Genomic DNA, 13,913 nt, shown 5'->3' with positions numbered 1-13,913 from the left:
GCCTTCAATAGCTGTACCGGGGGAATCACCATTTGGTACAGATATAATGGGAGGCTGATCGATGCCCGGGTGCGGTCAAGGGATGGCTCCCTATTGCTCAACCACGTTATGTATGCCGAAGATTTGGTAATAGCTGCTCATTCAGAGGAGGAGTTGGAGACGCTGCTGCTGAGACTGGAGCGTGCCACTAAGAGATGGGGCCTTACCATCAGCCCCACCAAAACTAAGCACTTGCCTGGGTATTTTGTACCATCGGACACTCCACCCCCACAACTCCCAATCGGTGATGGGGCAGTTGTGGAGAGAGTGGAGAGTTTCCCATACCTGGGCAGTGTGCTTATGCCCGGCTCCAGTTTAACAGCAGAGGTCTCACTCCGAATCAGTCGAGCGGCAATATCTTTTCATCGGTTGCGCAACGCTGTGTGGAAGCTACCTGGTCTGTCGCTCCGCACTAAGCTTCAGGTCTTCTCGGCCAAGGTCATTCCCTCCCTTCTCTACGCTTGCGAAATGTGGACCCCCCGAATGGAACATCTTCGCCGGTTATAAACATTTAGGCTAGCCTGCCTACGATCCATCCTGGGTTTAACCAGGCTGGATTGTGTGAGGCGCTCACAAATCCTTGAAAGATTTGGGCAAGGTCCCATCGGTGAGCTCCTCCGGCAGGCAAGGCAGCATTGGCTGAGTCATGTAGCCCGCATGCCCAGCCACCGCATGCCGAAACAGCTTTTGTTTGGCCGGATCGAGGGGGCTAAACGGGCGCGGCACGGGCTTGAGAAAAGATGGAGTGATGTGGTACAGGAGGAAGTGGAGCTGAGTGGACTTGCCGATGACTGGTACCAGCGGTGTCAAGATCGGCCTCTGTGGAGGAGGCTCGTGAAGGATGCTACTGGGCAGTTGGAGGCAATCGCCCTCCAGCAACAACGGAGGGCGGAGGAGCGACAGTCACAACAACGAGCGGAGCGCCGGGTGGCTAAAGCACAGCAGGTTGGCACAGTAGGGGGCACAGGTGGTGCATCAGCCAGTCATCTCAGTCATCTTAGTCAGTCGACCCGTGGCACCTGGGTCTGCCCCGTGACCTCCTGCCAGCGGGCGTTAGACACTTCACGTGGCCTCAAGGTGCACATGGCCTGGCACAAGCGTCGTGGTGACGTCACCGCCACTTAGTGTTGAATGGCGGTTGTTGTTGTTGTGGTGTGTGTGTGGTGTGTGTGTGTGGTGTGTGTGTGTGGTGTGTGTGTGTGTGGTGTGTGGTGTGTGTGTGGTGTGTGTGTGGTGTGTGTGTGGGTGTGGTGTATGTGTGGTGTGTGTGTGGTGTGTGTGTGGTGTGTGGTGTGTGTGTGTGGTGTGTGTGGTGTGGTGTGTGTGGTGTGTGTGTGGTGTGTGTGTGTGTGTGGTGTGTGTGTGTGGTGTGTGTGGTGTGTGTGGTGTGTGTGTGGTGTGTGTGTGGTGTGTGTGGTGTGTGTGTGGTGTGTGTGGTGTGTGTGTGGTGTGTGTGTGGTGTGTGGTGTGTGTGGTGTGTGTGGTGTGTGTGTGTGGTGTGTGTGTGTGGTGTGTGTGGGTGTGGTGTATGGTGTGTGTGTGTGGTGTGTGTGTGGTGTGTGGTGTGTGTTGTGTGGTGTTTGTGGGGCAGTATAGTGTGGTGTGGTGTGTGTTCTGTGGTGTGTGCGGTGGTGCGGTGTGTACACTGCGGTGTTTGAGGTGCGGTGTGTACGATGCTGTGTGTACGGTGATGCGGTGTGCACAGTGTGTGCGGTGTGTGTGGTGTGTGGTGTGTGTGGTGTGGTGTGTGTGTGTGGTGTGTGTGTGGTGTGTGTGTGTGGTGTGTGTGTGTGTGGTGTGTGTGGTGTGTGTGTGGTGTGTGTGTGGTGTGTGTGGTGTGTGGTGTGTGTGGTGTGTGTGTGGTGTGTGTGGTGTGTGTGGTGTGTGTGTGTGGTGTGTGTGTGGTGTGTGTGGTGTGTGTGTGGTGTGTGTGTGGTGTGTGTGGTGTGTGGTGTGTGTGTGTGGTGTGTGATCTCACCAGGCACGTCCCCACTGTCCGGCTCCACAGGCTGCGTCCGCAATGTCAGCAGCCCCAACGCCGTCCGGGTTCCCAGCCTTGGGCCTCCTCCTCACCGTCGCAGCGTTGCCGGCAGCCATCACTCCCTGCAACAACAGCAACAACAACAAAAGTCACGACATCAACTACATCAACTACATCAACATCGACAACAGCAACATCAACTACATCAACTACATCAACATCGACAACAGCAACATCAACTACATCAACTACAAAAACGCTAAGATGCCAGCTAGCAAACCTCATCAAAGATGAGCGTTTTGAATTATATAAATTAAAAAAGAGGGATGACATTGTCAACCTCTCAGCCGACAAGGGCAATGCCACTGTCATTATGGATAAAATAGAACATAACAACAAAATTCAAGAATTACTCAACGATGGCAACTATACAAAAATAAAGAGATCCCACCAACAGCCTCGTCATACAAAGCAACAAAATCATTTCTGATTCAACCGCATTAATTGATCAAACCAACCAGTTCTCATTGAAACCTTCTGCTGCCAGGCCACCAAGATTATATGGCTTACCAAAAATACATAAAGTAGATACACCCCTTCGTCCCATCGTCTCTACTATCAACTCCCCCACCTACAAACTGGCTCGTTTTCTGTCTGAAATCCTGCGGCATTTCACTGGAAAAACCACCTCTGCGGTACAAAATTCTATTCACCTGGTATCGACAATTTCCCTGTCCCCAGACGACCTGCTTATCAGTTTTGACGTAGTTTCCTTATTCACCAAAGTTCCTGTACCTGACACCATCACAATCATTGAAGACTCGGTTCATCAAGGACTAAACACTGAGGTACCCCCCTGGTGAGACACTGCTTAACCAATACATACTTCACTTTGAATGGAACTTTCTACAAACAAACTGAGGGCACCCCAATGGGCTCCCCCCTATCTCCGGCTGTAGCCAACATTTTCATGGAGAAAATTGAGACTGATGCCATCCAGACTGCCACTCTGCGCCCAACCTTATGGAAGAGGTACGTGGATGACACTTTTGTCATCTGGCCACATGGCCGGCCTGCTCTAGACCAATTCCTCGACCACATCAATTCCATAGACCCAGCCATCAGATTTACCATGGAAGTCGAAAAAGATGGCAAGCTACCTTTTTTGAAGCCCTAATAAAAAAGAGACCCGATGGTTCAATGAGCCACTCTGTCTACAGGAAAGCTACCCATATGGATGCTTACCTGAAACCGGATTCCCACCACCATCCATCACAGAAGAATTCCCTCATCAGGACTCTGCACCATAGAGCCCAATGTATATCCGACCAGGAACACATAGGCAGTGAACTCAAGCACGTACACCAAGCTCTTAAGGCTAATGGTTACTCCGACTACACAATCCGCAAAGCTATCACTCCAACCATGAAGAAGGACCCTCTTGAGGAGCCTTTCAAAACCATCACTTTACCCTACATTGCAGGGATCACAAAAAAGATCTCTAATATCTTGAATAAACACAAGATCCAGGTCCGATTCAACACATTACATAAAATCCGTGATCTGGATCCGTCTGTAAAAGATGTGATTCCGGACATACAGTACCCTGGTGTCTACAAACTAAGTTGCCTCTGTGGTAGTAGTTACATTGGAGAAACCAAACGACATGTCTCGGACCGCATTCGTGAACACAAAGCAGACCTAAACACGGTAGGACCAACACCTCGGCTGTGGCAGATCACTGTTATAATTCAGTAGGCTCACATGACATTGACTTCTCCAAGACAGAGGTTCTCTGCAAGCCATCTGGCTACCATGAGAGATTCGTTCATGAGGCTATCCACATATACAAACACAGAGACAATTTCAACCGAGAAGATGGATTCTGGCTTAGCAATAATTGGAAGGATTTGATAAACCACGTCGGGTCTTAATTGATTGTTCACGCTTATGGTGGCTTTCAGACCGCAACCATTATTTTAGTCTCCCCCCTCCTCTTTTCCGAACATAGATGGACTCGTCCATCTGAATAACTGTAAAATCGCTCTCCGTGATGCTAACGTTAAAAAAAACCCGCCACTTTTTTCAAATTTACTTGCTATGGTTTTCACACCTGATGATGATTACTTGTGTTGCAGTCGAAACGTCGTGAGAATTTTATTGTTTTATATTTTTATTTTATTGTTTCCCTTCTACGCTACTTTACCAAAAGAACCAAGAATATACATCAACTACATCAACTACATCAACATCGACAACAGCAACATCAACTACATCAACTACATCAACAGGTGAGAGAGAAACTCATCAAAAAATCTGTCTCCCTTGAACCACTGCTGACAAACTGCCCAGAAGCGAAGGTCAAGGCCCTCTCTCTCGGTCGTGGTGTGAGTCGTTGTTGTTGTAATAACCTGCCTGTTGCTGTAACCTGCCTGCTGCTGCAACCTGCCTGCTGCTGCAACCTGCCTGCTGCTGCAACCTGCCTGTTGCTGCAACCTGCCTGTTGCTGCAACCTGCCTGTTGCTGTAACCTGCCTGTTGCTGTAACCTGCCTGCTGCTGTAACCTGCCTGCTGCTGTAACCTGCCTGTTGCTGCAACCTGCCTGTTGCTGTAACCTGCCTGCTGCTACAACCTGCCTGTTGCTGTAACCTGCCTGTTGCTGCAACCTGCCTGTTGCTGTAACCTGCCTGTTGCTGTAACCTGCCTGCTGCTACAACCTGCCTGCTGCTGTAACCTGCCTGCTGCTGTAACCTGCCTGTTGCTGCAACCTGCCTGCTGCTGTAACCTGCTGCTGCTGTAACCTGCCTGTTGCTGTAACCTGCCTGTTGCTGTAACCTGCCTGTTGCTGCAACCTGCCTGTTGCTGTAACCTGCCTGCTGCTGCAACCTGTCTGTTGCTGCAACCTGCCTGTTGCTGTAACCTGCCTGTTGCTGTAACCTGCCTGCTGCTGCAACCTGCCTGCTGCTGCAACCTGCCTGTTGCTGCAACCTGCCTGTTGCTGCAACCTGCCTGTTGCTGCAACCTGCCTGTTGCTGTAACCTGCCTGCTGCTGTAACCTGTCTGTTGCTGCAACCTGCCTGTTGCTGCAACCTGCCTGTTGCTGCAACCTGCCTGCTGCTGCAACCTGCCTGTTGCTGCAACCTGCCTGTTGCTGTAACCTGCCTGCTGCTGTAACCTGTCTGTTGCTGCAACCTGCCTGTTGCTGCAACCTGCCTGTTGCTGCAACCTGCCTGCTGCTGCAACCTGCCTGTTGCTGCAACCTGCCTGCTGCTACAACCTGCCTGTTGCTGCAACCTGCCTGTTGCTGCAACCTGCCTGCTGCTACAACCTGCCTGCTGCTGCAACCTGCCTGTTGCTGCAACCTGCCTGCTGCTGCAACCTGCCTGCTGCTGCAACCTGCCTGCTGCTACAACCTGCCTGCTGCTGCAACCTGCCTGTTGCTGCAACCTGCCTGCTGCTACAACCTGCCTGCTGCTGCAACCTGCCTGCTGCTGCAACCTGCCTGTTGCTGCAACCTGCCCGCTGCTGTAACCGCAGCGGTGACGCCAGTGACACGCCTATGGCCGCTGCTGCTGCTGTTGGCTGGAGGGGCGGAGGTGGTGGTGGTCGTCACGTGTGATGTACGTGCTGTGTGTGAACTTCTTTCGCACCGTACGTAGCCAACAGTGCTAATCAGAGGTTCGGGGGAAGTAAAACAAACTGTGGGTCTCTGTGTGAGTCTATGGGTCTCTGTGTGAGTCTGTGGGTCTCTGTGTGAGTCTATGGGTCTCTTTGTGAGACTGTGGGTCTCTGTGTGAGTCTGTGGGTCTCTATGTGAGTCTGTGGGTCTCTGTGTGAGTCTATGGGTCTCTGTGTAAGTCTGTGGGTCTCTGTGTGAGTATATGGGTATCTGTGTGAGTCTGTGGGTCTCTGTGTGAGTCTGTGGGTCTCTGTGTGAGTCTGTGGGTCTCTGTGTGAGTCTATGGGTCTCTGTGTGAGTCTATGGGTCTAGTCAGATGGTACAGAGTGGGGTGTGGGTTTGCAACGTTTCCCAACCCCCACCCCCAACGCTCTTCACCTGCCTCGCCTGGAGATAGAATCGAACCGGCGACCTTTGGATATGAAAGTCCACTCTGCTGCTTATCATCACAGCCGCACACGCACGCACGCACACACACACGCGGGCACACGCACACAAAGATCCCCCGTATAGCCTTGACAGACTGTAGGGGCAAGTGCTGTTAGCGAGCACTTATGAAGGCCGGCGCGGCACACGAGGGGGTGGAGGTGGCCAGATCCACGCCCGGCCGCCTTTGTCTCCCCAGCGGCGATGTTTACACACCGCACCAGGTACTCATTTAAGGCTGAGTCAACCTAGGGTAGGCCTGGGACCGGTTCAGATAATCGTCACTGGTGTTGACCGTGAGCGGGAATCGAACCCGTGTCGCCGGGTTCATAGCGCAGCGTAGCGCTAACCACTACACTACCGCGTGTGTGCGCACACACGCACAACAACAACAACCGCCATTCGCCACTAAGTGGCGGTGACGTCACCACGACACTTGTGCCAGGCCATGTGCACCTTGAGGCCACGTGAAGTGTCGAACGCCCGCTGGCAGGAGGTCACGGGGCAGACCCAGGTGCCACGGGTCGACTGACTGAGATGACTGGCTGATGTACCACCTGTGCCCCCTACTGTGCCAACTTGTTGTGCTTTAGCCACCCGGCGCTCCGCTCGTTGTTGTGAGCGTCGCTCCTCCGCCCTCCGTTGTTGTTGGAGGGCGACTGCCTCCAACTGCCCAGTAGCGTCCTTCACGAGCCTCCTCCACAGAGGCCAATCTTGACACCGCTGGTACCAGTCATCGGCAAGTCCACTCAGCTCCACGTCCTCCTGTACCACATCACTCCATCTCTTCTCTAGCCCGTGCCACGCCCGCTTAGCCCCCTCAATCCGGCCGAACAAAAGCTGGTTCGGCATGCGGTGGCTGGGCATGCGGGCTACATGACCCAGCCAATGCAAGAGCTCACCGATGGGACTTTGTCCAGATCTTTCAAGGATTTGTGAGCACACACACGCACACACACACGCACACACACACGCACACACACGCACACACACGTACACACACGTACACACACACACGCGCACACACACGCACACACACGCAGTAGCTGTGGCTGATACCTGATGCACTCAAACTGAAAGATTAAAAACCCTCCCAGCAGCGCAGCGACCGAGCTCACGTGGCCCAGGCACCCGTAGCACGAGGGGGCAACAACACAACACCACCCTGGATCGACAAACACAGGGCGGGCATCATCACGGCAGCGGCGACGACGACGATGACGACGACACGCTACTACTATACTCCGCTTGCTCATGACGTGCTTGCCTGCGGCTTGACCACCTGAATGTGACATTGCAGCTGCTGCTCTGCATCTGTGCCGAGATGTTGACTACCTCGCCTGGTATACGGGAGGCCGTGGGTTCGATCCCGACCCTGATGCCCGCTGCTGTATATTTGGAGTTTGATGGTCTCTCTCTCTCTCTCATCATCATCATCACAGTTTCTAGGAGATGTAAACTACATCGCCTGGTGTACAGGAGGTCGTGGGTTCGATCCCAAACCCTGATGATGCCTGCAGCTGCTGTAGATTTGGAGTTTGCGTGTCTCTCTCTCTCCCCCTGGTGGTTTGCGTTGATGTTTCTCCGAGTCCTCCGGTTTTCCCCTCCACATGTATAGATTGAAGATCACGCGTTTAGAGCATGTGCCAAGTGACGATGACGATAAGGTGCTTCGTTGAACTATCATTTGTGAGCTACTGAATAGCTCGTTTGGGGCCTTTACCTGGTGAAATAAATAACAATTTCGTTCAGTTGCAAATGTCTCAATTGGGATCAAACTCAACAGCAGCAGCATCACCACCTCCTGCGTTAATGTGGCCAGGACCCTCCTGGACAACGAGGATCTTGAGACTCGGTGAGGCTCTCCTTGGTAAGCACGCTTCATCATAAATAAATAAATTACACCAACGAGGTGACCTTGCTTCTATGAACCAAGTGGGTTGCTCTTTGAACCCGAGGAGATAACGCTGGGGATCTAATCAGCGAATCAGAGGGCGCCCAGCCCCAGGGAGCAGTTACTGAGGCACCACCACCGCCACTACCACCACCAATACCACCACTACCACCACCACTACCACCACCGCCACTACCACCACCACCGCCACTACCACCACTACCACCACCGCCACTACCACCACTACCACCACCGCCACTACCACCACCGCCACTACCACCACCGCCACTACCGCCAATACCACCACCGCCACTACCACCACCGTCACTACCACCACTACCACCACTACCACCACCGCCACTACCACCACCGCTACCACCGCTACCGCCACTACCATTACCGCCACAACCACCACAGGCACAACCACCACCGCCAATACCACCACCACCATCGCCACTACCACCACTGCCACTACCACCACCACTACTACCACCACCACTACCACCACCACCACTACCACCACCGCCACTATCACCACCGCCAATACCACCACCACCACCGCTGCCACCACCACTGTCACCGCCACCATCACCACCGCCGCCACCACCTTGACCACTGCCACCACAATCACCACTACCGCCACCACCCGCACCACCGCCACCACCACCACTGCTATTGCTGCAGCACACGGAGCATAAACCATCATCATGCAACCCTCCGCTCAACCTCGCAGCAGCAGTGGCTTTTGGCTCAGCCATCAAACAAAAAGACGGTGGTCACCCCATCACCGCACGGTGCTTGCAGATGATTATGTGGCCGTCTGGAACGTTCTTCCTTCCGATATTAGGAAGCTGACTGGGAGCTGTGCTGAACTTTTAAATAATCATATAGATTGACAAACTCATTACTTTAGGACTGCTTTTTGGGTTTAGTTCGTTGTCCCCCCCCCCCGCACCTCTGATTCACACGGTGGGCTACATACGGCGCAAAATAACAGAAACACATTATCACGAACAAAGACAAAGATCCCCCGTGTAGCCTGAACAGACTGTTGGGGCAAGTGCTGTAGCGAGTAGTGGCTATGAAGGCCGGAATGGCACACGCAGGGGTGGGTGGCCAGCACCACGCCGGGCCGCCTTTGTCTCCCCCGAGTGGCGATGTTTACTGTATACCACGCCAGGTGCTCATTTGAGGCCGAGGCGATCTAGGGGAGGCCCAGGAGGACCGCTTCAGATAATCGGCACGGGTGTTGGTGGCCCAGCGACGGGGATCAAACTTGGGTCGCCAGGTTCGTGGCGCAGTGCGGCACCGCTCCCCGCCGTGCTGGGTGCGCGCTACGTCACGACCAGTCGTGAATATTTATATTATAAAAAACTATTAAAGTATTTTTATTTTATTTTGCCAGGTGTAAGGGCCCCACTGCTCAGATCAGCAGGGAGTCGGCTCACTAGTGAGTCAGATCAGCCAGGAGTCGGCTCAGCCAGGAGTCGGCTCACTAGTGAGTCGGCTCAGCCGTGAGATGGCTCACTAGTGAATCAGCTCAGCCAGGAGACAGCTCACTAGTGAGTCGGTTCAGCTGTGAGCCAGCTCAGCCAGGAGTCGGCTCAGCCAGGAGATGACTCACTAGTGAGTCAGCTCAGCCAGGAGACGGCTCACTAGTGAGTCAGCTCAGCCAGGAGACAGCTCACTAGTGAGTCGGCTCAGCCGTGAGCCAGCTCAGCCAGGAGTCGGCTCAGCCAGACCCACAGACTCACACAGAGACCCACAGACTCACACAGAGACCCATAGACTCACACAGAGACCCATAGACTTACACAGAGACCCACAGACTCACACAGAGACCCACAGACTCACACAGAGACCCATAGACTCACACAGAGACCCACAGACTCACACAGAGACCCATAGACTCACACAGAGACCCATAGACTCACACAGAGACCCATAGACTCACACAGAGACCCATAGACTCACACAGAGACCCATAGACTCACACAGAGACTCATAGACTCACACAGAGACCCATAGACTCACACAGAGACCCAAAGACTCACACAGAGACCCATAGACTCACACAGAGACCCATAGACTCACACAGAGACCCATCGACTCACACAGAGACCCAGAGACTCACACAGAGACCCATAGACTCACACAGAGACCCATAGACTCACGCAGAGACACATAGACTCACACAGAGACCCACAGACTCACACAGAGACCCACAGACTCACACAGAGACACAGACTCACACAGAGACCCATAGACTCACACAGAGACCCATAGACTCACACAGAGACCCACAGACTCACACAGAGACACAGACTCACACAGAGACCCATAGACTCACACACAGACTCACAGGCTCACACAGACCCATAGACTCACACAGAGACTCATAGACTCACACAGAGACCCATAGACTCACACAGAGACCCACAGACTCACACAGAGACCCATAGACTCACACAGAGACCCATAGACTCACACAGAGACCCACAGACTCACACAGAGACCCATAGACTCACACAGAGACCCATAGACTCACACAGAGACCCATAGACTCACACAGAGACCCACAGACTCACACAGAGACCCACAGACTCACACAGACTCACACAGAGACACAGACTCACACAGAGACCCATAGACTCACATAGAGACCCATAGACTCACACAGAGACCCACAGACTCACACAGAGACCCACAGACTCACACAGAGACACAGACTCACACAGAGACCCACAGACTCACACAAAGACCCACAGACTCACACAGAGACACAGACTCACACAGAGACCCATAGACTCACACACAGACCCACAGACTCACACAGGCCCATAGACTCACACAGAGACTCATAGACTCACACAGAGACCTATAGACTCACACAGAGACCCACAGACTCACACAGAGACCCCTAGACTCACACAGAGACCCATAGACTCACACAGAGACCCACAGACTCACACAGAGACCCATAGACTCACACAGAGACCCATAGACTCACACAGAGACCAATAGACTCACACAGAGACCCATAGACTCACACTGAGACCCATAGACTCACACAGAGACCCATAGACTCACACAGAGACCCATAGACTCACACAGAGACCCACAGACTCACACAGAGACCCACAGACTCACACAGAGACCCACAGACTCACACAGAGACCCACAGACTCACACAGAGACACATAGACTCACACAGAGACCCATAGACTCACACAGAGACCCATATACTCCCACAGAGACCCACAGACTCACACAGAGACCCACAGACTCACACAGAGACCCACAGACTCACACAGAGACCCACAGACTCACACAGAGACCCATAGACTCACACAGAGACCCACAGACTCACACAGACCCATAGACTCACACAGAGACTCATAGACTCACACAGAGACCCATAGACTCACACAGAGACCCATAGACTCACACAGAGACCCACAGACTCACAACCTCTCTCCATCTGCCGGCCCGGGCTCTCAGACCCCCCCCCCACGTCCCCAGCCCCCGCTGTGTGCACGTGCGCGTGGAACTCCGGGAGGTTGCATTCAACACAAAGGCAAAGCTCCCCCCTAGCACACCACACACATCTCACACACATACATCTCACACACATCTCACACACATACATCTCACACACACACACCCATCTCACACACACACACCACACACATCCATCACACACCCAACTCACACACACCCACTTCACACACACATCCATCTCACACACATCACACACACACACCCATCACACACCCACTTCACACACACATCTATCACACACACACACACACATCTCACACACATCTCACACACACCCATCACACACACACACACATCTCACACACACCCATCACACACACACATCTCACACACCCCCATCACACACCCATCACACACACACATCTCACACACACACACATCTCACACACACCCATCACACACACACATCTCACACCCCCCATCACACACCCATCACACACACCCATCTCACACACATCTCACACACACCCATCACACACACACCCATCACACACTCATCTCACACACACCCATCTCACACACACATCTCACACACACCCATCACACACACCCATCACACACACACATCACACACACACATCTCACACACACCCATCACACACACCCATCACACACACACATCTCACACACACACATCACACACACACATCTCACACACATCACACATCTCACACACACATCTCACACACACATCTCACACATGCCACACAATTACACACACACATCTCATCCTAAAACACACACACATTCACTCTGTCAATATTTATAGTTTAAACACGCACCCATCACTCCCAGCCATCACCGATCACACGCTCACATCACTCATCACACGCTCCCATCACCCATCACCCACCACTTACATCACCCATCACACGCTCCCATCACTCATCAGACGCATCCATCACTCATCACACGCTCCCATCACTCCCAGCCATCACCCATCACACGCTCCCATCACCCATCACCCACCACTTACATCACCCATCACACGCTCCCATCACCCATCACACCCTCCCATCACCCACCACCCACCACTTACATCACCCATCACACCCTCCCATCACCCATCACCCACCACTTACATCACCCATCACACGCTCCCATCACCCATCACACCCTCCCATCACCCACCACTTACATAACCCATCACACGCTCCCATCACTCCCATCACCCCATCACACGCACCCATCACCCATCACACCCTCCCATCACCCACCACTTACATCACCCATCACACGCTTCCATCACCCACCACTTACATCACCCATCACACGCTCCCATCACCCATCACACCCTCCCATCACCCACCACTTACATCACCCATCACACCCTCCCATCACCCACCACTTACATCACCCATCACACCCTCCCATCACCCACCACTCCCATCACCCATCACTCCCATCACACGCTCCCATCACCCATCACTGCAGTTGCTAAGCCCGCAAGGACCACAAATCGCCAAGCGTGCGAGCAACACGCAACACGATCGATTGCGTTGCGCGAGATTCTCCGCATCACCATTATTATTATTTATTATTATTATGACGATACGAGCTTGACAATGTTGGGGCCGGCCAGCAACAAGCAGCACTGACTCAATGGGAGTCGTCAATAATATGAAGACGCACGCGAGCTGCGCTTTCTTCTCTCACCTGCTTCGCCTTCCTCTTTGTCTCCCCCTTGTCTCCCGCTTGTCTCCACGCGTGTCTCCACGCGTGTCTCCCGCGTGTCTCCCGCTTGTCTCCACGCGCGCCTTTGTCTCTCCTCCGCCGTCTGCGGCTGAGTTCTTGTCAGGGAGGCGGGGCTGATGCTGTGATGGGGGCGGGGCTAGCGGTCGAGGAGGAGGGGGCGGGGTCAACGAGGACGGCCCGCCCGACCGCCCCACGTGACTCTGGCGCGCGAGCTCCTCGCTTGCCCACCCCCTCACCCCCATTGGCTGGCACCGCTCTCCTCACCGCTCGCGCGCTCATGAATATGCAAATTACAGGAGGCGTGGGGGGCAAAACTAAGATAAAGATCCCCCGTGTAGCCTTAACAGACTGTAGGGGCAAGTGCTGTTAGCGAGCAGCACCTGTGAAGGCCGGCACGGCGTCATCTGGTCGAGCACCAATTGGGTCGAGGCTCAAAAGAAAGCCGTCCCTTGGTGTGGACCAATCAGTTTCAAGGACAATGCATATATTATCATAGTATGTGTTTTGTTTGTATTTTGACTGCAGGTATGAATCCTTGTAAAAAGATTTCAGTTTTGTTGCCAGAAAAAAAAGGGGAAAACCCCTATTATGTTTTGGTACTGGCAAAGGATGTCTAATGAATAAGTAGACCGTGTTTA

The 13,913-nt window shown here is 53.3% G+C and overlaps 1 protein-coding gene across 1 annotated transcript in view; it reads right to left on the bottom strand.

The window, feature by feature from the left end:
- Positions 1–13,431, bottom strand: part of DHCR7 (7-dehydrocholesterol reductase) — a 37,308-nt gene extending 23,877 nt beyond the window's left edge. The window contains exons 1-2 of the mRNA XM_032978154.2: positions 13,237–13,431; positions 2,018–2,142 (exon numbers count right to left, since the gene is read on the bottom strand). Of these exons, the coding sequence (XP_032834045.2) occupies positions 2,018–2,136 (119 nt within the window). The 5' untranslated portion in view covers positions 2,137–2,142; positions 13,237–13,431. The remainder of the gene's footprint in view (positions 1–2,017; positions 2,143–13,236) is intronic.
- Positions 13,432–13,913: the final 482 nt, after the last annotated feature.

This window comes from Petromyzon marinus, chromosome 65 (genome assembly GCF_048934315.1).
Source record: "Petromyzon marinus isolate PM22_M1 ecotype Great Lakes invasive population chromosome 65, UKy_Petmar_22M1.pri1.0, whole genome shotgun sequence".
NCBI classification, from domain to species: Eukaryota; Metazoa; Chordata; class Hyperoartia; order Petromyzontiformes; family Petromyzontidae; genus Petromyzon; species Petromyzon marinus.
Note: the sequence above shows the minus strand (reverse complement) of the source record. Positions and strands in the feature narration are given on the sequence as shown.